This window comes from Lissotriton vulgaris, chromosome 7, assembly GCF_964263255.1.
Source record: "Lissotriton vulgaris chromosome 7, aLisVul1.2, whole genome shotgun sequence".
Taxonomy (NCBI): Eukaryota; Metazoa; Chordata; class Amphibia; order Caudata; family Salamandridae; genus Lissotriton; species Lissotriton vulgaris.
In genome coordinates, this window is record NC_141695.1 from 773,118,848 (window position 1) to 773,144,501 (window position 25,654).

The window sequence follows — 25,654 nt, forward strand, 5'->3', positions numbered from 1 at the left end:
GAAGGAAGAAGCTTAATCCCTAAGGGTCAGTCACTTCCTGCAGCGAGGAAAGATCAGGAAGCAGTCAAGTAGGGGGCAGTCCTGAGCAGTGGTGGCTGGTGACATTTGAAAGTGGTGAGGCATAAAATAATTGTCCTATTGCAATGCGGTGAGCGAGCGCGCCCGAACAACCTAGATCATTTTGAAAAAAAAGTGGACAAATGGTGCATTTTCAAGCAAATTTGAGGAACAGGAAGGTTAATAAAGCAATAAAATTGAATTTTGTTATCATTTAAGAAATTGCCATTTTTTATGAGCTACAGAGGACAATCTTTGCATATGCTAATGTTATTATTTGCCCATATTAACTTTTGAGCACACTGATAAACTTGTAATGGTTTTAACTATACAATAAATACATTCATTGACTGTGCAGTGCTGTACATCAATATGATGACACTATTTCCTTAAATTAATTTTCTGTTTTCATGCAAGAAACGCCATTTAAAAACACAAGTGCAGAAAATATGAATGCATTTCAAGCAGTACTCTGTGTAAAAAATGCCTGCATATAACAGCAAAGGCTTCCCATGTTATCATTTTCCAAAAGTATAAGGAGATAAAAAGCAGAGGTGGAGGGGTGACAGAGGGACAAAATGAGAAGTGAGGTGTAGAAAGACAGGTTAGGTACAGCGAGTAGAAGCACAAAGCAAGAGGGATGACGAACTGAAAGATGATTTGAAGAGGGGAAATATAAAGTAGATCAACAGGTTAAGTAGAGTATGAGAGGAAAGTAGATAGAGAGTGAGGTACAACAATGGATGAAGGGGTAAAGAGCGAGGGTGAGAGGAAGGACTGAAACAGAGGCGGTAGAGAGAGACTAGAGTGAAAAGAGAATGACAGACTGAATAATGGATTGCTGTAGAGAAAGAGGTAGCAACAGAGGAGGAAGGTAGTGAGAGGCGAGTTAGGAGAAACCAACGAGGAGAAAGAAGGGAGGTGGAGAGGTGAGGCCGTGAATAAATGTTAGGCAAATTGAGAGGTTAGCTTGAGAGTGAGAGTGGGGTACAAAGTTGGGAGTCAGTGAGGTGAGGAAGAGAGATAAATGAGATGGAGGTGGTGAGTTAAAGTGTGGGGAAAGAAGGGCAGAGAAAGGTCAGGTAAAGTGAGATGAAAAGAGGAGAGTTAAAGGGAAAGATGAGGTTGAGAGAGAGGTGGGGCACTGAGATGGGAACAGTGCATTGAGGTGCAAAGAGAATAGTGACACAGTGAGGTCATGATAGTGAGTGACAGAGAGGTCAGGTATATAGAAGTGTACCTGCGAGAGGCAAGGGGTGCTGTAAAGATGTGAGACAGACAGAGGTGAGATGGGAGTGGGAAAATGAAGTAGGAAACATGGGTTAGAAGACATGAGGCAAAGTAAGGATAGAGGTGTGAGACAGAGATCGGTGAGGCAGAGAAGGGGGGCTAGAGGGTGCTACAGAGAGGTGACAAAGTCAGAGCTAGATAGATAAGAGCTGCAATTTATTTATTGTGAGATAGAGAGATAAGATACTACAATATCGAGAGGCAGAAAGATGAGAGAAAGCCAAGGTAGAGGTAGATGATGTGAAGAGTAAGTTATTGGAGGTAAACAGAGGTAAAAATTGCTGAGGGTAGGTACATAAAGATGGCTGAAAAAGAGGTGAGGGAAGGGGGAGATGCACATGTAGAGAGTTTCAGGAAAAAGGATAGGGACGCGGGAAAAGGAAAGAGCGCGGTGAGGTAAAGTAAGTATAGGTAGAGAGAGCGAGAGAGAGTTATGGGTAGAGGGACATAGAAAGAGGTTGGATTAGAAGCTCAAACACCTTTGAGAATCATGTCCCTCAATATGTAATGCAAGCTTTGTTATCAGCAGATAGTCCTGGGAATGGGATGCAAAATATATTTCTGACATAAAATGTTAAATAGGCATCTCTGTGACATTCCTGCAGAACTAATACTGAAACCCATTGACAGGTACAGCTTAAAGCTAAGCCCCTATTTTTTTTATGGAGAGCCATCAAAAAAGTTTGATAAATTCAACCGTATGACTCATTAAAAATATCAAATAATAAAGCCGTTCAACACAGCATACAAAATACAGTATAGTTGAATAGGCAGAACAAAATCCAAAATGACCTAAGACGAGAAAGATCATTAGAGACCAGATACAGTATCATATCATCTTTGAAAAGATAATAGCTAAAGTTCCCATAATACATTGAAATGTAAGTGCAAGTAAATCTTACAAGAGTAGCCATTAATAATGCTGCACATGGTATTTTAAGATCAGATACAACGTCGCATGCCTATTATAAAACCAGCTAAAATATCAATTATGCATTAGGTACATTAAAATATGCAGAAATATCAACATGTGTGTCAAAAATAATATTACATCATGTAAAAACTACTTCAGAGGCTTATAAAAAGAAGTTAAAGTGTCTATAGTGCAATAAGGTGCTAAGAAATAGGTGGCTATTGTGCAATAAAGTGCAAGAAGGTATACAGTTATGTCAACACAAGCAACAGTAGATAACAGTTTCAGCAAAATAGGAGTACCTCCTAAAATGTGAGCTCTTGTTTAAAAATGTAATCAAAACAGGCCGCCCAGAAAATCCCAATTCGCAATGCATACAAGCGCTCACTTTTTTAACCTGCTTCATTTTCCGAACCCACTCGCATTTTGTTGGTGTAAGATTTGATTGCCATCTCTGAAGCAGGGGTGACGTGGCAACCACCATTGCAATATATAATAGTTTAGCCAACTTATCGAGAAAATGTAGAGTAGGGTCATAGTCAAGGCTTTCAGCCGAATATAAAAATCTATTGTGATTAAACATTCAGCCTCCAAATGGCGAAAAATATTGTTCCAGAACCCCTGGATTAAGGGGCACTGTGATATGATGTGCATCCAATTGGCTTTCGGATGATTTATACAGCAGAAACACTGACCGGATTGCCTGGGGTAGACCTTAGATAAAAAATGTGGGGTTCTATAAAAAAGCCATTTGCTAAAGAATAGGATCTGGTGCTGTTAGCACCCCTCAACGTGCTAAAATTAAGTTTATTTAATTCGGACCACATACTTGCTATGACTTCCAAATCCTTGTGTTTTTTCCATTTTGTTATTGCTTTCTTCGCAAGATCTATACCCTTAATAGGGGCTAAAAAAATGTCCACTCCCCGGGTTTCCTAACTATGATTTCCTCATGTAATGCATATGCCAAATTTTTACATTCATTAATCTGTTTCAGATTACTCAGGAATGTGATAAGAATATTATATGACCTGAGGAGAAGGAAAACATTTGGGATTAAATCATGAGGAGAAGGAAATCATTTGGGATTAAATCATACGTTTCAGCAATATTCAGCCACCTCTCGAACCATAAGAAATCAGAAATTTTCCGAAAGCCAGCCGTAGCCCATTTTTGAATGATTTCAGTTGAATCTCTAATCCCAAATACTGAAGTGAGTTCGTATAATGGGGTTAAGGAATTAATTATGGGGATTGAATACCTTCTATAAAAGTCCTGAAGTTTGTGAAAAAACACTGCATACAATTATAGCGCACTAATTTAGGGGATTCAAGATTTCTAATAGGCAACATATCTGATTCTCTTTACAAATTTAATTCATAAAATAATTTACAAATAGTCCTGTTTGTGATTCCGACTTTAACCTTGACATATATTGTGCAAAGTATGCAAAATAATAATCCCTAAGATTAGGGAGAGCTAACCCACCATTCTCCAACTCCCTATATAAAGTGCTCAGCGCAATTCAAGGAGTTTTCTTACCCCAGAGAAAGGATGTAAACATGGACTCTAATTTAGGGCAGAAAAGTGCTGTTAAAACACATGGAATTGCAGAGAATAAAAAATTAAATAGCGGGAGAATGAACATCTTGATCAGTGAGACCCTACCCATGATAGTTAACGGGAGCGAGTTCCATAAATGGAATAAGTCCTGTTCTTTCAGCTGAAGCGGGCCGAAATTTAAGTCATACAGTTCAGAGATTTGTGACGAAAAATAAACCCCCAGATATATTTTTGGTTTAGAATTTAGACAGGACAAAATATCAGCGTGTAAAACATTGGGCTTGCATCCACACTGGATTATTTCTGTTTTCTTTTTGCTAATTTTATATCCGCCAAGCAATTCAAACTGCTCAAAAACATTTGCTTGGAACTCCTTATCCCCTTTAATTATTAGCATGATATCGTCCGCATATAATTTTAGTTTCCCCATAGTTGGTAAAGGGGGACGAATATCTGCATTATTTCGAAAGGCGATGGCCTAGGTCTCAATAAAAAAATCCAATAACACAGGGGACAGTGGACCGTCTTGTTTGGACCTCCGTTTGACACTAATTTGTACTGCCTCAGAGGCATTAACAATAGTTTTGGCTTCTGCATTAAGGTACATTCTCTGAATCAGCTCCGTAATTTTGGGAGGTATACCAAAACTTGCAAGGATACAAAATAAAGTCTCCCAGACCAAGAGGTCAAATACCTTCTCGGTGTCTAACAGAAGGACCAGAGCTGTTATCTTTTGGGTCTCGAAATAATCCATTGCTTCTGCTAAATAATGCTTGTTGGTCCCAAGCTGTCTCCTTCCGATAAAACCATTTTGATCGGAATGGATCAGGTGCGTGGCTATTACATTGAATCTGTTGGCTAAAAGTGAAGTCATGATTTTATAGTCAGAGTTTAAAAGTGTGATAGGGCGATATGAATTAGGGTCTTCACAATCTTTTCCTTTTTTCAAAAAACGAACTATATTCCCTTTCAAAATGAAGGTGGTATTCGACCGCCATCTAAAATTGAGTTAGCAATCAACAAAAAATATTCTAAACTGGCCCCCAAAAAGGTTTTTAAAAACTCAGCCAGGAGACTGTCCAGGCCACAGGCTTTGCCATTCGGGGGGTTTTATGACATTCCCCAGTTCTTCTTTGTAGAAAGGGCGCATCATTCTAATTTTATCGATCTCAGAGTGTACCGAAATTTCCTGTGTCTTGAGAAATTTGTTCAGGGATGCATTATCAATATACTGTTGTTGGCCATATATATTCCTGTAATTTTGTGATATTATATCCCCTATGACCACTGGATCTTCACAGTGGATACCAGTTGCAGGGCATCTCAATGTACTGATCTGGTTGCTTGCTGCTTGCTCCCTGGCCTGCCACGCAAGGAACCTCCTGGTATAATTAATCTCTTCATATACCTTTTGCCTGTGATTACTATGAGAAGATTCACATTTAACATAATACTCTTCGCTAGGATCCCGTTTCGCCTATTCAAGTTTTCGTTGGTTTGAGGTCGAGGTGCTATTAAGAAAGATATCATAGCACCTTTGCACCTTCTGCTCTAGGTTTTGCTTTTTTCCTTCACTTTTCTTGAGTTTTCAGCATCTTTCCCTATGGCTAGTCCACAAATATATGCCTTAAGAGAGTACCAGACAATATGAGGAGGTGCCGTACTGTGATTTCCCGCAAGAAACTCCTTTATCTTTTTGCAGAGTAACGCCCGGCTTTCTTCCAATCGGGTTTGCCTATTTAAAGTCCATCTTTTGAAATGAGCGATGTTTTTGCCTGACTCTAACTCTGGGATGATCACAGCATGATCCGAGAATCCGTTCGTAATAATTCTCTGCCATCTAAAAGTCAGGGTCTTAGATATGAGAAAGAAATCAATACGTGGGGAGGTACGAAATCTACCCTAAAACAAGTATATGCAATCTTGGTCGGAAATTCTACCCACCAAGGGTCAATTATATTAAAAGTTTTCCCATCATTTTGAATAACTCTAAAGGTCTTAGGTTTCAATTGTTTTTTAGAAATGACTGAGATATCAATTTACGGGTTCATTAAAAAATTGAAATCTCCCCCTATAATCACCTCACCTGGAATTTGTATAAGAGTTTGAAAAAACTCTACATATGGTACAGGATTATCCTCTGCTGGGGCGTAAATACTAGCAAAGGTTAAAAGTCTATTCCCCAGATTGCAGGTCGCCCACACCACCTTCCTCTCTGATCACTTACAAAATTAACCACCTCGGCTTGACATTTTGTGCCAAAGAAGATCGCTGTGCTGCGTTGTGATGTAGAGGAGGAGGAGAAGCCACAGTAGGCTGCCCAGGACCTAAACATAGAAAACTACTAGCTTCCCCTCCGATATATAGGTCTCTTGAATTAAAATAACAGCCGGATTTTCTGTCTTAATCCATGATTCAATGGCCGGCATTTTCTTTTTATTGTTAAGACTGTTGACATTAAAAGAGACCATCTTTAGGATTTCTTTTTTATCCATTAGCACACTGCACGATATACTCCTAAAGGGGTTACGAAGTAGGCTAAGGTTTGCTGAAGGGGTGAAGAATCTATGATTAATCTCACCCTAGCCCTGACAGAATATGATTTTTGAATAGTAATTGGATGAATCTAGATTTTATAAATGGATCTATTTTTTCCCTCATGCTTCCTATTTCACCTCCGTGGCTCCCCCTCTCCCCTAAAAGCTGCGGTGAGCAGTCCACTGTCCCTGCTCACTCCTGACAGACTTACCCAACTCCCCAAAATACATGGAATCTCCCTTTTGCAAGCACTTTTAATGTGCTCTTTTGTGCAATCATTGGCTGTGCCCCCTGTTCATTGAATAAGTGCAACATTTTAACAAACTCTTTCCACCTTTTAGCTGCGGAGGCAGACATGTCAGGGAAAGTACCTCAAAGTGGAACCTCCAAAGAGGTCAACTGTTGCTGCTTTATGGCCTTAGATAGAATTTGCTCCTTGGCCCTGTAGTCCCCAAAGTTAACAAGGATTGTCTGTGGGAATTTGGCGTTGGGAGGAAGATGCGCAGGCACCCGATGAGCCCGCATAGGAGTCAAATCTCCATTATATTCTGGGAGGACCTTTTTTTATGAAAGACTCAACCCATTGTAATGTCTGCTGCCCCTCGAGGCCTTGCGGAATACAGAGGATACGAAGATTAGAGCGTCGAGAGTGATTCTCCAATTGCGGCATGGAGGGAGCTGACTTTGCCCATATGTTTTGGTCTTGCGCAATACTGACGGCTTATTGGACTGCGGTGGTTGATTGTCTGAACGCTGTCACGGACCGGCAGATAGAAGTAGACATGGGTGTTTGCTTGTTGCTCTGGTTCCCGCACACCCCCGGACGAAAGTCACTAGTAAGTTCTACGACCTGGGATTAATCCTAGCCAAACGGGAACTTACCATGCATTGGAAGTCGCGCACCGGTCCTAGCTACGTGCGGTGGAAGGCGTGCCTCCTGCGCTGGACACGGTCTGAGAGCTCTCTCCGGTTGCAGCAGGCGAGACGACAAGATAACGACAAGGCATTGGTAGTGGCTAGGGCGTGGGAGGCACTGGTGACGGATCTGCAACTCCCGGTGGATGGCTCAAGTGATGAAGCGGAGGATGTGCTATAGGGATGAGGAGTATGTGCTATAGGGCTAGAGGCTGGATGGGTGACCCGACCTTGCTGCGGATAGGTTCTAGCGCATGATTGGAAAGTGCATGTAGAAGCTGTCCCCCTTGTACCTGTTGATATGACAACACACACGACTGGAAGGAGGGTATTCCTGTTTATTGTTCTAATATAGGTTGAGCGAGGTGCACTGACAGGGGTGGGGAGGGTTGTAGGGGGGAAGGGGGTTCAGTTCATAAAAGGCATGAATAATACAGATTGAGTTGTATTTCGGAATTGCAGAGTGTTACTGTACAGTGATACGAGATGTTCCACTTTGATAAGAATGCCAATAAAAATTATATTTACAAAAAAAAAATAGAGTGATTCTCCAAGTCCTCCAGTTTATTGCCAATTTTTGACTCTGATAAGCTGCAACTTTATCATTCACGATCAAAACTTGATCCTTCAATTGCGAGATCCTAATCTCTGCCTCAAGAAGTCGTGCCGGGACCCGAGCCATGTTGTCTTCGATTTTAGCGAAGCGGGCGTGGATAGCAGCAATTTCTGCAGATTGAGAGGTTTTGAGCTCTCTGATCTCCTCCAGAATTAAGTTGAGGAGACACTTCTGGCAAATTAAAGGATCTATTGTCCTGAGAGGAACTTTCCTGAATCAGTTCCAACCCAGATTCAGATTGCACTACCGATGCGACTGAGGATACGGTCTTATCAAGTACAGCCAGCCGATTGTCTTCGGGAATGGGGAATCCAGATGGGCTCCACCCGTGAGAAGGCAAAGGTTGTGCAGGAGGTTGTCGAGGAAGACTACTGCCATCACAGAGATGTCCATCCCTACTAGAGTCAGGAGGCAGTTCAGCTGATGATAGAACACTCTCCGCCCCCTCTGCTGCAGATGTTAATTCAGATTTAGCTTTAAAAAATAGTGGATATTTTTTAAGTTCCTTGGATCTCCCAGTCCCAGCGTCAAACCAGAGGGCCGTCGTCTTTGGATCAACCAGATTTAGAGAAGTAGAGGGACCGGCCACGGGAGAAACAATGGGGATGGGGCTGGTACTCGAATCCAGATCCACGGAAAGCTCTGTGGTAGCCATCTCAGAATTTTCTGCGAGCATTCCCAAATCTTTCCTCAAGGCTGTGGCGTGGTTTGCCCCGGCTGCTGCTTGTCCTACATGTTTTGTGGACCCTTTCAACCAGAGCTGGGGAATCAAGATGGGTTACAGCAGTGTTTCTAGAGCGATGTTGCGTATTGAGAGTTGCCAAGAAGTTTCTTTTGCTGTCCCCTGACAAATTAGCGTGATTACAAAATGAGGTGAAAAAAGGCTTTGGCACATGGAACTCCCCCAACGACCCTCAACCAAGTAGTACAAGAAGCCCCCATGCACCAGCAGGCAGCAGAGCACATGTACTTACCCCCTTAGCTGAAAACCTGGTTGTCCCTGGTGGCACAGCAAAAGCCAATCTCAAGAAGTCGCAAGCCTGTTCATACTCTGGGAGATGGTGCAGCATGAACCTGAATTCTTAATGCGACCTTGATGTCCTCAGTATTTATTCCAGAGCAGCCCCGCTGGGAACAAAGGGCCCGGGACTTAGTGAGTAATAAGGATCCCGCAGGCTGTACTGTGACTATATACTAAAGTAACTAAACACTGTAATTTAGAGTCTGTGGATGGAAAAAAGCACTTGGGGCTTGTCCCGCCTTGCCCAGTCTTCTGGGGGCCTCCAGACTGGCTATTTTGCTGTCTCCTCCCAGTCAAGTATCCGCTGTCCTGGTGCCAGCTGGGAAAGAGCTAGGAAAGAGCCAGGAAGGAGTGGATGAAATTTCCACCCAAATGGATGCTCTGGATACCTCTGTGTTGAGTTGGGGCTTAGTGCTCGTTTTCTGTTTTAAACATGAAATTGCAGAGTTCTGCAGGGTGGATTGTGAAAAACACCTGAACTTCACCGACTCCCGCTCCCGTTCGTGGAATCCACCGCAGCCATTCTGTTGCAGCCTACAAAGAGAAAAAGGGAGAGTGCGCATGACTGGTTTGGGTGGCCCCAGAGGGCCGACCAAACAATCAGGGCCCATAACAGTGGGTAAGCCACTCCCCTCCTGCCCTCGAGCAGGACCGCCCGACCCCAGCCAGGCACTTCTGCTTTCTCGCAGATGATAGTTTTACCATTTTATGTTTCTGCTTCTCCCACTGCGAGAAAGCAGTGGGGTGATGCCCCTCCGCCCTAATGGAGGAACCGCCCCTGCTAACTTTAAAACCAAATAACCATTACGATGACCATCTGCCTGCAAAGTGTTGGCCCACATCAACCTTATGGTCATCCCCTATTGGACTAAGATAATTAATGAATCGCTAGCCCAAGGATCGTTTCCTGACTGTTTAAAAACGGGCCAGGTCATCCCTCTCTTAAACAAACATTGGCATAGCCAATAGGTCTTGCCTATGGCACCCTATACGTGTTTAGCCATGCAACACTTGATATTGTTGCACCAAGGATATTGTAATAGATAACTAAACAAAGGCGAGACATTTTGCCTATGCTTGTTATTTGCTGACAGTGCATTTGTAGGAGGCCCAAGGTTATCAGATGAATCCTATTTCATCAAGAGTAGGATACTCCTACCCAGGGCCAGTGCAATGATTTCTGAGTTCCTGGCAAAATTATTGTTTATCAGGTCAGCATTCTTCTCTCAAGGCCATTTCTGGTACATTTGTTGCACTATGGCACCCCTTGAGGTGCTGCCAGAAGGCAACTACCTACAGTAGCTAAAATGAAGCTCCAGTCTCTGGTTTTCTTTAAAAAAACATTTTACTGTAGTGGTTTCTTCTAAGTCGTTCAATTTTGGGATTCAATACAACAAATTCCTGAATGCATTAATGCATTAGGATATTAAATAAACGTCTAATATTTGAGTACTGCTTTCTCTACACATTCATGGGCTCACCTGGTAACATTAACTAGGCCGGCCATACAGACCTTCCTGGTTGGGTACAACAGCTCACCCTTGCCTGTTGCACAGGAAGGAAGCCACTGTATCTTTTCATCTCCCTAATCACAAAAAAAGAGCTCTGAGGATCTAATTTCAGTTTCTGGGAACAAAGAGAAGGTACCTGTAGCTAAAAATGCGCACAGTGGCTCGGTCATTTTCTCTAAATGATGGCTGAAAAACCTGGCGACCTAAACGATTCCCCTGCCTTGCAGAGGAAGTATTAATTACTCGAGTACATGGGCAGATCAGGGGGGGATATAATTACAGGGCCAGCTTTGTGTCTCTTGTCCACAGAATTAGACAGGAAGTGTTCATGATGCCAGCAGGTTCAGGTGTTAGTAGGCCATTATGCACCTGCCTCGCGCTGGGCCCTCGAAGTGGATCGGATGTCACTTTCTGCTGCCCTGCTGTCTGGAACATGCACAAAGCTGCTATTACCGCAGGTGAGCCGCATGCAGAATTTCAGAGCGCCCCACACGCGGGCATTCGGGGGATTGTATAACTTGCAATTATACCATAGCTTGCCCTTCCCTCGCCTAAAAAGTGGAGCGTGCTTCCGCCTCCTCTTTGGTCTAGCCCGGAGCTTGGAGGACATCTGATTTTTCAGTTTGTATGCTTTATTTGTGAAATTCGCCGCCAAGAATCCGTCCATTCTGTTTAGTCCTAATAGGAATAAAGAAAACAGATGACAGGAAAAAAATCAGCAAAATTCTGGATGCTCCACAGAGTTGTGCAGAAGATACATGATAGAGTGCATGCTGAGAAGATTTATTCTCTCAATAGGCCAAGCGAGCCTGTGACAAGAATATGTATGTATGAACATTTGATTTATGTATATACTGCTGCATAAGGACTAAACCGTAATATTTCTAATATGCATGTCGCCTGCTACTGTAGAAGAAGTCTTTTCCTGCCCAGGTATAAAACAATATCAAGCATTGTCTGCGAGGCCGTGAAAGCAAAAGTGATGGCACGGACGCGTTCTGTGGTGTGGGAGGGGCAGAGCGAGGAGCTTGGGAGAGCAAGGCTTAATGGGCCTTGACAGAAACCCACATGGTGGCTGCGAGCGTGCACTTGTGCGTGAACTCAAGCTTGAGGCCAGCAAAAGCCTCTGGTAGCACTTTCAAAAAGCCACTCACTAAATTTCTTGTAGAGCATCACAAGCGCTGGCTCAGTTAGACCTAAAAAATCTACTGAGTACCCCTCGGACCCCAAAAACTTTTGGCCGGTAACAACCATTCCCTTACTAGACAAAGTACTAGAAGAATGTGCTCAACAACAATTGAGTCAACACGTTAGATCATATCAGATCACAGTACAGAAACAGCAATTCTGCACATAGTAGATGACGCTCTGCTTGCTTTCGACCTTAATGAAACTGGTCTCCTGATCGTCTTGACCTATCGTCTGCATTTGAAACAGTAAACCATCCTAAATTATTCGACCACCTGGAGAATAGGATGGGCTTATCAGGAACAGTCCTGAAATGGTTTTATTCCTTCCTAGAGAACAGATTGCAAAGATTCCTGGTGAACAACAAGTTATCCCCACCATTTCCGATTCCAATTGGGGTTCCACTATGATCAACTCTATCCCCTTCACTATTCAATCTGTACATTGAACCATTAACAGAAGTATTACAACAGGCTAACATTTCCTTCCACATGAATGCAGACAACACTCAGCTGTATATGAAGATTTCATCACTAGAAGAGATCAACATATTGAACCAAGCACTACAGAGAACCGTTGAATGACTAGCTAGCAATCATCTTAAGCTCAACTCACAAAAAAAAGAATTCCTTCTGATCTTCCCTCCCAAAGGATCCACCAGGATTAAGGAATGGACCAAGATGATCACTGCACTATATGGTACCCCGATTCTAGTAGATTCATCTAAGTCTCTTGGAATCACACTGGATAAAGAATTAAACATGCGAAGCCACCTCAACAAAATGGCAAAAAACGCCTGTTTCCATCTGAGTTACCGCAGAAAATTGAAGCTGTTCATTGATCCAGGTGATCTTACAATGGCAGTCCTGGCGCTGGTCATATCAAGAATTTAGTATGGATGCGCAACTTTATCAGGACTTCCTAAGATCTCCCCTAAAAGCTTGTCTCAATGCAGCAGCTAGACTTATAACGGGATCAAAAAAATTTGACCACATCGCTCCACATCTGAAAGTGCTCAATTGGCTACCGTACGAGGCAACAATAAAGCTACAGATTGCATTTATTACACACAAGGCAATACACCACAAAACTCCACTTTACCTAGCCCAGACAATTACGCTGTCTGGAGGCAATAGACCCTCCGGGAGATCCAATGTTGTTTTACTGAAACCAGCATCCTTCCGTAAGAAGAGAACATACGATAGAGCGTTTATGGGAGCTGCCGCAAGGATTTGGAATTCGCTCCCACAGAATATTAGAAGAATCACCAATGCACCACGATTCAAAAAAGACACTAAGTCCTTTCTGATGGGTAACTTTTTCTCACATAACGAACAACAGGGATTACTAAGACTTTTCTGAGATCTGCAGTCATCACGGCTATCCTCTACATTCAGCTGTTCAAGTAGGCTACTGCAATCAGGATTAAAGACCTGCTAATCGCAGAAAAAAGAAACTGGTCATTTCACAAATTAGTTTACTGGCATTGATTGAGCTCTAATGGCCTTATTCAGCTAGGTTGGAAACAGTTAGTCTCTTTGACTGTCAACAGTGATGTTTTCTATAGACAGGTACCTCGGTCAATCCACAGGTATATTTGATTAGATTAGCAATGATATAACCAGTGTGGATATCTAAGATCTCAGGCGTGGTCTTATTTTGAAATTGAATTATGATATGGCATGCTTTACTGTAATCTTGTGGTTTCTGGTATTCTTCATTTTATGTGGTTTGTGTAAGGGTAAGCATAGGCCAATGTTATTGGAATACATATGCATGTACTTGACGTTAAGGAATTGGATATCTCCTGATTTTGAAGGTGTTTGTAATGTAAAGCGTTCTGACACCCACATTTTGTGTCTTGTTCGAGCTAAAGAAAACATAGAATAAATAAATAAATAAAATGGAAACTGGGGAGAAAGAGAGAAAGGAAAATGGGATACGGGGTTAGAAAAAGTGAGGGAAAGAATCAACAAGGTATCAGAGACTGAAGAAGAAAAAGACAAAAAATGTAAATAAGAAATGGTCCGTGGAAAAATAAGAAGGAAGGACCATCATTGTCTGAGCTCGCTTAATTGTACGTCAGTAGATAAGGTTTGGGGACTCGATACCATCTCAGTGGTTTAGAAAATGGATGGGTTTACAAATGGTCTTTATTCATACTCCCCGCCATATTTGGACCCTGAGATATGGTGGTTGAGCTTTTTCTTACCTGGCCCCCTTTCACTGGAATAAACGTTCGTTCTATATTCAATCTTCTACCAACTTTGGCAGTTTTTAAAAACTTTTGAAGACCTGCTATTTTAATGGGTTGTCCTGTCTTAATTCTTGTAAAGTGCTGAGATACCACGTTCTTTTAACATAACATAACAAACACACTATAGCAAAAAAAAACGGTGTTCATTATCAGGTACCAACATACAATATGAGACTATGGTGATGTTTTAAAGTTTTTAAGATTACAGAAAAAGATATTAATTAGACGTGCTGCATCCCGAGTAGATACCAAACAGTGGATGCGGCTAGTAGATTTCTACAGCATGAGAGTGTGAGCCAGGAAGAAGACCCTGGCAGGAGGTTGGTAGGTCAGAGCTGATCAACAGAAAGGCAGCCAGGGAAGGGAAGTGACCTGCGAGTATCGACTCAAGAGAATCCCCACGCCACCTGGTTCACCCACCCACGACTAATGAGACGCTTTCAGGCATGACTTCAAAGGGGGCTGGACGAAGGGTGTTTGGGTCGATGAAGCTAAGGCAACCAAGCAAAAGGTAAAGAACAGGGAATTCAGGGGCATATTATCAAGGGGGTTTATCTCCGCTTTTTTGGCTTTAAAAGCCAAGGAAGCGGAGATAAAATGATCTCCCTATTACCTAGCTGTCGCTAACACCAGTTAGCGACAGCTAGTAGGAGATAGCGACCATCTTGGGCCCCACTTTGCATGTCAGTGATATTTATCACTAATGACATGCAAAGTGGGCGTGCCAAGATGTTAGCAACTGAAAACAGTCGCTAACATCGCTATCTCCTATTACCAACTTTTGGAGATATTCGCGCTAAGCGCGAATATCTCCAAAAGCTAACACCTGCCCTGAGCAGTTCTTAGCCATGTTATCCAATGGGAGGTGGATAACATGGCTAAGAGCATTAGCTCGGTAATGCATGAATATCGCTGACTTTTCAGCGATATTCATGCATTGCGGCGATTTTTATCGCATTTGCGATAAACCTTGGTAATACCAAGGTTTATTTGCGGTAAAAATCGCCGCAGCTCAGCGGTAAATTATTGTCTCTAACCAAGCAATAGCGATAATTATCGCTATTGCTTGGTAATATGCCCCTATGATATTAATGACAGACCTGTGACTCTGTAGTGCCGAGAAAAACATTCTTTGTTTATCAGATAATTGTGGGCGTTCCTGTCCCCATTGTATTGAAAAAACGCTTTATGGAATGTAAACAAGTCTTTAAGGATTTTATGATTTTCATTTCGATGGCTCTTTGAAAAATTCTTTCAATTGTTTGATCGGGTCCAGAAAAACTGACTGAATATGTGTCTTATCTTCCATGTTGCTGCAGGTTTGGAGACGATATCCCAGGGATGGAAGGACTTGGAACAGGTACAAAACCTACCAGTATAAAGAGTATTTTTTTTTCAAAACGACTTAACAAAAGTCTCCTGTTCCCCTCCGTTTTGCCTTTGCTCTTCCCACTGCTTCATTCTACAACTCATGTTCAGAACTTCTGCAGACAGACAACTCTTGCCTCACTACCTTACATCAAAAGTGCAAAGCTTATTGTTAAAAAATATATATGTCCAAGCTTGAAGCCTCAGCATCAGGAATACTCACTGGAAGATCTCCTTGTCTAGATGACTTACTGGCTGAGTGTCTAGCATTGGCGATAGGGAAGCAGTACATGCACACACCGCATTGCCTCAATGTATACAGCACTTTATTGTGGGGTGTGTACATTCATGGATACCTCACACACCTTGGGGTACACAGACACAAGTGAGTGCCTCGCTGCTTCCTCTCTTCTCTACCCCTAGCACTGGTTGAGGGTCAGATGTCAATGTGCTCATGCCAGAGCCTCCTCACATTTAAACCCAGAGCATTTTAAGCTTCTGTTGAGCTCAGATGGGTTGTTCAGACACCACACTCTGCTGGTTTTAGTTCAGGCGGGTTTTCCTTTGTGTTCATCCTTCTCATAACACATTTCACCCCTAAATAGGCTAGTAAAAACAGAAACAAAAGAAAGCCGAAGCCACATGCGCTGGAGATCCCAGCTCCTAACACTGATGCTCAATGAAGAGTTTGCAAGTAGAATTACCTTTAGATTTAGCACCAAAGGTTAGAGGTAAATTGGATTATCAAGGAAGTGTGTAATTTCGTGCCTCATTTATTTATTTATTTATTTATTTATTTCAAAGGTTTTATATAGCGCTGCTGGACCCGAGAGTATCAGAGCGCTTTACAAGGAAGGTGTAAAACAAACAATGAGGTAGAATAAAAACAATCAAGAAAGCGTTTCATTGTGGTAGAGAGTTCAGACATGGCTAATGCGGAGGAGAAGCATGGAAATCGAAATTTAAAATGTATATAAATAAAGATGGAAGGGGGAGAGAGGGAAGAGGAGCGAAGGTGAGACATAGTGGGAAGGAGTATATTGGAGGAGGAGAGGGAGAGCATAATAGGAAAGAGAGGAGTGACCAGGGATGTTATTGTAGTGCTAGGTATCATGATACTTTGAACATGAATAGTGTCAGTGACATTAGATACCCCAGTATTTGTTAAGAAGCAGTATTTTAAGTTCGTTTTTGAAGAGATGGTAGGAGGGGTTGCAGCGGATATCCTTTGGGAGAGAGTTCCAGATTGTGGGAGCGTTACCCGAGAACGCGCAGGATTGGGTCTTATGATATTTAAGTCTTGGAGGGATCAGAACAAGTGAGTTTGTGCTTCTCAGGGGTCTGGAACAACCTGCTTTCTGAAGTTTTGTTGTAAGGTAGGAAGGGGTGTTTTGGTGGAGAGCTTTATGAGTGATGCAGGCAATTTTGTAAGTGGATCTTCCTTCTATTGGTAGCCATTTGAGATTTTTGAGGATGGGGGAGATGTGATCAAATTTTCTGCAATCTGAGATGAGTCTAGCAGCAAGGTTAAGGACTGATTTAATTGGGGCAAGGTGGATTTTAGGGGTGCCAGCCAAAGTGGCGTTGCCGTAGTCGATCCTGGAGAGTAGCAGTGATTGGACAACAAGTCTGAAATCTTCTGCTGGAATGAAAGGTTTAAGTTTTTTGAGGTGGAGAAGGGTGAAAAGGGCGCTTTTGGATGCATTTTTAATGTGGGGTATGAGTGGGAACGTGAGATTTTTGATCGATTACCAGATCACCCTAACTACTATCTCACTTAAGTCTTTTGGATCGATTGTTGACTGTCATTGAGTAAAAGGCAAACCCTACATAGGTCAAACCAGCCCAAAATTGACACAACTCGAAAGAACCACTTACTACGGATAAGTTTAAAGATTTATTATAAAGCCATAATTAGTTGCAGGTACAAACATCTCAATATAAGGTTCAAAAGATACACAGGTAATAAGATAAACATGAACTCTCTGAGAGATCTTAATCGGCAGAAGAAAACTACCAAAACCAATTCAAAAATCAGTAAGTTAGTTATCATCGACACAAGATGAATCTTAAGCGTCATTTACAGAAAAGAAACAAATCAGGTTAGACTGACCCTACACTAGACTAGATGACAGGTGTGGCTCACTGGTTAGAGGCGGCAGACCCGGAGGCTGAGAACGGCCCGGGACCAGGGTTCGATTCCCGACGCGGCAGGGTCACGGACCAGGGTCAGCGGACTGATAATTCTCGCCTCGGTGCCCACTTTGGGCAGTGATCACACTCGGTAACTCTGGGCATTAAGCTTGCCTCATCTCTACAACGGCCCCCCACAGACGCCGGGGATGCCTGGCTTCACCTTGGAGATACCCAGCAAGGGACCATCTCACAGGGAAAGCCAGGACGGGTTCCCCAGCGGTCATTCGCGCCAGGATACTCCGGCAGTAATTGAGCGCGCTACAAAACACCTTACATTTACATTTACATTTACATCAAGTCAGCAAGTTCTTTACCTAAAAAGGTGTCAGCCGTTTTGACTTCCAAAGAAGTTCAATCTCTCTCTCTTAGTCTTAGATGAAAAACCTATGCATTGTAGCAGTACCCTTTCTGCCTACCCATCCGCTCTCTAAGGGTCCTCAGGCCATCTGCTCTGCCTCCTCCCCAGGGCACTGTCCCTAATACAGAATCACAGTATGGGTGGAACGCCCCTCTGAGACGCCCACCACGTACACAATTCACGTGGTCTCGATTCTGGTTTTTTCCATAGTTTCACTTCTTGGGCCGTCTGTTAAAGTTGACCTTGCTTCCCAGGCTCCGTCTCCAGCGTGCTGGTACCCCCATGATATTCCAGTAGACTCCTCCGGACCCGAGCCTATCTCCTCGAACAGAGCTCTATTCATCAAGCTCTTGATTGGTACCCCCCTCGCACCTGCAAACAGACACTTCGAAGCAGGGCCCCAAATTCCAGGCTCCCCTTATCAGGCTAGGCCATAAAACTTCGACCAGCATTGGCAATTTATTTTAACGAGGCTTGACTTTTAACTAACACGTGCAGATCAAAGAAGACCCTTTATCTCTCCGGGCCTACTAAATTACATGCAGTAGCCTGCACCCTGTGAACCATTATTTCTAAACTTAAAATAATATACTAACACACCACACTCTGGTTATACAAAACACTTCTATAAACATAGCCTTTAACATATAAGCAAAATCATTGAATAATATTGAATCCATGTTACGTGAAAGATGCAATGGTACATTTCGTTCTTATACAGTGCCATGTGGTCTGCACGTTTCTTCATTTTGCATTTTACATCCTTCTTCATTTAGCAGCTACATAACATGGAACCTGATTAACACATCTAACATTTCTAAACATTTCCACACATTTCTATATTAGCCCACACTCTATATGTGCTCTCTGTATCTAACAAAGCAATCGTGAGTAAATGCGGATACATATTCTCATATCTCTAGTTACCTTAGTTAACTTTACGCAACTGGGTTGTAAATATGGCGTATTCATACATTTCATTCAAATTGCGCTCTCTCAGTTCCCCCCTTTGATGACCTCCAGGGGTCATCACTAGTACACCAATTTGAATGGGTCAAACAGAACTTGTTGCAAGGCTCCCTCTTTTTATCGTCTCTAGAGCCCTCAGACTCCTATACTGATGATCTTGCATAGCAGCTAACCTCTGCTCCTGTTCTCTCATAGACCTTTGCAATCTGTTCGACCTATACCATTTGTACAGTCTCACTAAACCCCACAATATGATTATGGAAATCACAATTATGATGATAGGCTTCAGAATATACCAGACAAAACTCTTCCCGAGATTGGCAAACCAACCTCCAACTTTACCCATCCCATGACCTACTTTTTCCCAGACATTTACTCCCGTTAGGTCCTCAATCTCTTGGTGTATCTTTGTAATATTCTGTATGCCCTTCTCAAGAGGTTTTGAGTTGTCTGGAATGTAAGTGCAGCATTCCTGGACCTTCAGAGCCTTACAGACTCCGCCCTCTTTCGCTAGCAGAACGTCTAAAGCAAGACGGTTCTGAAGAACCATTGCCCTTATCGATTGCATCTCCCCTTCTACCAGCATTAGTGATCTTGCAGTACTTGCAGACAATCTGTCTACAACTGTAGCCAGTCTCCTGATCTTGACATCATTAAGTATCAATCCTAAAAGAGGAAACATAGCCCCAAATACATCTCCAACTACCTCAGCATCACCTACGTCTCTTCTCCCCCTTGCTGAGGCTTTTCCCTCTATGATCTCTAAATCCTTTGCATGATATATTTTGGGGAAAACAATTGCCAAATAACATGAACCATACCAATTGTCAGGCAGTTTCACGTAGGCATTTCTTCCACATACAAAATATACATTAGGAATCACTTGCATTCCCTTTAAGAAATCCTTTGTGTAGTATTCTAATCGAAAAGCATGTTCACAACTAACTTCACCTACAAACACACTCTCATAGTAAGTTTTGCTTCTGTGTAGGCATAATTTCCCTTTCTGTGTTCGATCTAAAGCTATTGGACCATTACTACCCTTCCTTTTGTGGGCCTTCTCCTCCTCGGTCCAATCTGTTTTCCACTGTCCTGACATTTTCAGAATCTTTTGCCTTCTGTAACGGTCACCAACTTGCCCTATAAACTTCTTCTCAATCTCTGATACCTTGCAAGTTAGATTGTTTCTGCGTGCATATGAAGTATCCAGTGTATCCCAAGGAAGGAAGAATTTCGCCAATCTATCTTCCTTCTTGTAATAGTCCCATTTGTTCATCTGTTTATAGTTCGGGACTTCTGGTAATACTGAATCATAATTCGAGAAATAATACTCAAAACCATCTCGTCCATAAAATATACTAAGCAATAAACTACATGTAATACCATAAGTCAATGGAAGATGATGATACCGAATGCCTTCATCTACAGAAGCCGGCAATTGCATGCAGACATAGCAATCCTTGGCCTCCATGACGTCAATGTATTCATATAACAGTTTGGCATAAGCATTGGTTTTAAAATTGCCCTGTGACTCATCTACATGTAACCTACGGGCCTATGCTGCCAGCAACGCTTTCTCCTGAATTGCATTGTCCTCCTCCTTTTTACCAGCAACAGCAGGTTTCGATGTCGCTACAGGCTTTACATCCGTTGCCTTTGTTATACTCGCATGTCCCACTATGTATGATACAGTAACTACTATGACTATAAGGGAAATCACTACTGCTATAAGTGTACCTACTATGCATTTCGCCTTGCGATTCGGACCACCGGCCTCCATGTTATCAAACAGTATAGTTTCTTTCTGAAAAGTCTCTTTTGATTTCTTCACTCTGCTTTCATTTCGCTTTCTCAGTCTGTTAACCACACTTGGAAGCTGATAAAGTCTTTTTGCAATTCAGTCTCTTTAATTTCAACAACAGACAACCCTAGCCCTTCTCCGTCCACTAAATGAAATGTCACTAATTTTCTTCTTCTTCCACTAGGCGCTAGGTTATTTTCTCTCTCTGGCTTATTTACAAAGTCTTTTAGGTATCTACGATGATTCGTGTTCCAGCGGCTCTAATAGCATATTCCAACAATTCCAAACGAAGGATGGTTTCCTCGTGCTCTGGTACTGGGTGACCCAAAGTTGGAAATTCTAGTCTGTTCAGCACCAGGTCTTTGATCCTGCTTAAATACAGAGGGACGGGGAGAGTGAACGTTAACAACCCTTCGGTCTCAATTCCAGGTGTCAACAGTCTTACTTCCACCGTTACGATTGGATCAAGGTTGGTCACCTGTACTTCCCTCACCCTCCCGGATCTCTGTCCCCAAGACATCTGCCGCCAAGTAGGTCCACTCAGGAGTGGCGTATCTTCTGCAGGGCACACGTACCCTCCTTGATCTTCTTGGACCCTCAGAGTCTGAGTCCACTGCACCTTCGTCTAGGTCTGAGTCTTCAGAAATTGGAACAAGGGTTCTCTCTGGATTTGCTCTCAGGCTTGGCCTTCTCCTTCTTTCCGGCCAGCTAGCCTCTCCACTTCTTGTCCTCCTGCTCCTTGTTCTTGCACTCGACTCTTGACCACTTGCAGCTTGATCAGTGTCTGATTCGTACTCCCAGCTACTTTCTCCTTCTGTGGCAACTTCAGTTTCGCTGGTGTATTGACCGTCCTCGGCCTGATCAGACACGCTCCCAGTATCTTCTGGCACCTCTACAGCTTGACTGGTCTCCTCCTTTGATTCTCCATTCTCAGCTGGATTTTCATCCGAGGGAGGAGCTGTTTCTTCCGGAGGTGCTGGAACTCTTCGGGTGTGTGAGGCGTGGATCCAGTTGGGCAAGCCTCCACACTTCACTGCAGTGTTTGTTACCAGTATGATCTGGTAGGGCCCACGCCAGCGCACGTCTAAGCAATTCTTCCTTACGTGCTTCTTCACCACGACCCAGTCTCCAGGGCACAGGTCGTGGCACAAGTCTTGGGACGATGGAACTTCAGCGGCCTGCACCTGAAGAGACACAGAATGAATGGCGTCAGAGAGTCCCTTACAATAGTCCAGGATCAAATCATCTGTGATGTTCAACAGTGCTGTAGTTGGAACTGATGGCAGTCTCATAGCCCTCCCCATTAACACCTCATGTGGGGAGAGACCTGTCCTTCTGTCTGGTGTGCTACGTATGCTCATAAGGACCAGTGGCAGTGCATCAGGCCAGCTCAAGGATGTTGATGAACAAACTTTGGCAATTCGGGACTTAATCGTGCTGTTGATCTGTTCCACAATCCCTGAAGCTTCTGGTCGATAACTACAGTGCAGCTTCTGGTCTATATTTAGGGCTGAGCAAAGCATCTTCACAATTTCGCTGTTGAAATGTGTTCCCCTATCTGATTCCAAAGAGGCCAGCACCCCGAAGCGCGGTATCAGTTCTCTAAGCAACAATTTTGCTACTGTGAGTGTGTCACACCTGCGTGTGGGGTAAGCCTCAACCCATCTGGAAAAAATGCAGACAACCACCAGGATGTATCTGAGGCGGTTACACCTTGGCATTTCAATGAAGACTAGTTGCATTCTATTGAATGGCCCCCCAGACCTCCCTATGTGACTCAATGTGACTGGTGTTCTCTTTCCTACATTCAGTTGTTGGCAGATCACGCAACGTTGACATACTGCTTCTGCCACTACTCTAAACTTGGGGTTGTACCAGGTTTGCCTGAATACCCTCACCATAGCATCCCTACCTATGTGTGCTGGCCCATGTATTCTCCTTGCCATTGGACTAACTAGTTCGTTTGGTAACACTGCTCTCCCATCTGCGGAGACCCAAAAGTCCATCTCACTCTTTGTGCAACCTGCAGTTTCCCATGTCTTTTTCTCGAAGTCAGGTGCTTTCTCTTGTATACATTTCAACTCATCCCAAGTGTCTACAGTTTCCAACAACATGGTTAACTCGGTCCTTTCCTGAATCCCACTCACTTCCACCTCTGTAAAAGAATATCCTTGTTCTGCACAGTAGCGTGCAACCTCGTCGGCATACCTATTACCTTGTGACACAAAATCGGTGTTTCTAGTGTGAGCTGTGCATTTTACAATGGCAATAGCTGCCGGACCTTGTAGTGCTTCCAACAATAGTCGAACAAATTCCCCATTTCGAATAGGTGAACCTGAAGAGGTCATGTAACCTCTTTGAGACCATAACTGCCCATAGTCATGAACTACCCCGAAACCGTACTGGCTATCGGTGTAAATGGTGACTCGAATTTTGTTACCTGCTAAACAGGCGCGTGTCAATGCAATGATTTCAGCTACCTGAGCGGAGTGTACTCCTTCCAGGCAAGCGGCTTCCACAACTCCGGTAATGGTGCAAACGGCATAAGCTGCTCTCAGCTGACCAATATCGTCTCTTACGTATGAGCCATCAACAGAGAAAATTTCATCAGGGTCAGTCAAGGGCTCATCTACGATATCTGGTCTTGGTTTGGTGCATAGTTCAGTCACATCAAGGCAGTCATGATCTGTACATACATCATCATCAATGTCATTTGGAAGTGGCATCAAAGTGGCAGGATTCAAAACAGAGCATCTCTTGAGGGTCACGTTCTCGGCAGCCAGAATGACTTGCTCATAGCGCGTGAGCCTGCTATTTGTCAGATGCTGCGTCTTGGTCCTGGTCATTAACAGTTCTACAGAATGAGGCACATACACCACTAACTGGTGTCCCATTACAATATTCTCGCAACGCTCAATGCTGACACCCGTTGCAGCAACGGATTTGAGACATCCGGGCAACGCTGCGGCTACTGGATCTAAAGTAGCCGAGAAGTATGCAACTGGTCTAAGGGCATTTCCATGGATTTGGACCAAAACTGACAATGCACAACCTTCTCTTTCACAGCAGTACAGTAAGAATGGCTTTTCGTAATCCGGCATTCCTAGAGCAGGGACACGACATAAGTCCTCCCTCAACTGCAAGAATGCCATCAAACAATCCTTGTCCCATGGTACCGGATCACTCACCTCCTTGTGCGTCAGCTTTTGTAAAGGTTTTGCCTTCAGTGAAAAGTTAGCTATCCACTGCCGGCAATAACCAATCATTCCTAGAAACATCCTGACTTCTCTCTGTGTTGTGGGCGAATTCATTTTCATGATCGCCTCTATTCTGTCTGGTGACACCTTTCGTTTCCCTTTTTCAATTCTGTGACCCAAGTACTGCACTTCTGTCAAACAGTACTGTAATTTGCTCGGAGACACCTTGTGTCCGTTCTCAGCCAAGTGATTCAGCAAGGTGATGGTGTCTATTTTGCAAGCTTCCTCAGTTTCTGACGCCACAAGTAGGTCGTCTATGTACTGAACCAGAACCGAGTTCCATGGCAGTACTAGACTTTCAAGATTTTTCTTCAACAGCTGGTTAAAAATCTATGGCCTCTCTGTATACCCCTGTGGGATACGACACCATGTTAAAACGCGATTTTCCAGCTTAAAAGCGAAAAGATATTGGCTCTCCTCATCTAAGGGGATTGAAAAGAAAGCCTGGCAAAGGTCTATCACTGTGAACCACTCAGCTTGGAATGGTATCTGAAACAATATCACTGATGGATTCGGTACCACTGGACAACACGAAACAACTATGTTATTAATCTTTCAAAGGTCCTGCACTATTCTGTATTTCCCACTAGGCTTCTGCAAACCCATAATCGGGGAGTTACATGGGCTTCCCACGATTTCCTTCAGTATTCCCTGCTTAATCATGGATTCGATCACAGGCTTTATTCCTGCAATCGTCTCCGGGGTCAATTTGTATTGGGGTGTTCTTGGATACTCAGCATTTGGTTTTACCATGATCTTCACTGGCTCTACTCCTTTGATCAGTCCTATTTCTTCCCCAGTAAAATCCCACACTTCAGATGACACCGCACCTCTTAAGTCCCATGGAAGCTCTTCCACCGTCAAGGTGGGATACAGCTCCACGCACACCCTTGAATTTGCAACTTTGAAATCAGCGTCATCATCGTTAGTTAGTACCTCCACTCTCTGGGGGGTGCAGTATATTGTACAATTCAGTTTGCACAATAAATCTCTTCCAAACAGACACACAGGGCTGGAGTCACAGACCACAAACTGATGTTCATCACTGTATTTCCCTATTTTCACTGATACTGGCTCCGTCAAAGAACTAGTTATTCTTCTGTTTGCAACTCCCACCACTTGAATTGTTTCTCCTGACATTGGCAGACCTGGGACTACTGCTGATCTCAGAGTGGATCGAGTGGCCCCCGTGTCCACCAAAAAGGTCGTAGGACACCCTGCTACTTCGGCCTCCACGTATGGTCCCCTCTGGTCCACCTCTAAAACTGCCCCGAGGGTACAATCTTCCTCTCTATTCACTCGCTGTCCCGTAAGGGGATCAACGTAATAGCATTCCTCTCCTCCTACGAAAAGTGGCATTTGTCTATAGGTCTTTCCCCCTGTCGCAATTCTGGGTGGTTGAGGGAACTGGGCTCGAGGAGTCGGGATCCCCCCTTTGATAATCTTTCCCTTGTGTATCGTTGTCCCCTTCGTCAGACTGCTCTGGACCTCTTCCTCCTCTGGTTCTAGTTCTCCAGTCTCAATATTATAGGGGCACTCGCGTTTCCAATGCCCCACCTCGTTACACGGGTGACATCTGGTCGTCTTTTTCAATGTCGCAATATCTACCCTAGGTCTCTGTTTTTCCTCATCGTCTTTATTCTGATTATTTTGCTTCCTTCCTAATGTCCCTGTTCCCTGTTGCCGCTGTCCACCCTTTCCAGCCGACTGCATCTGCACCATCATCAGTTTCTCCTTAAGTTTCTTTGCTTTGGAGTCTATCTCATCACTGCAGTACCTTGCATATCTAAAAATTTCATCCAATGGTTTGTTTTGCCAACAAATTAAATGTTGCTG

General features: G+C 43.4%; 1 protein-coding gene across 1 annotated transcript in view; it reads left to right on the forward strand.

Annotated features, from left to right (window-relative positions):
- Window positions 1–25,654, forward strand: part of PDE6G (phosphodiesterase 6G) — a 275,741-nt gene that overhangs the window by 239,782 nt on the left and 10,305 nt on the right. Inside the window, exon 3 of the mRNA XM_086928787.1 lies at window positions 15,189–15,229. Within this exon, the coding sequence (XP_086784913.1) occupies window positions 15,189–15,229 (41 nt within the window). The remainder of the gene's footprint in view (window positions 1–15,188; window positions 15,230–25,654) is intronic.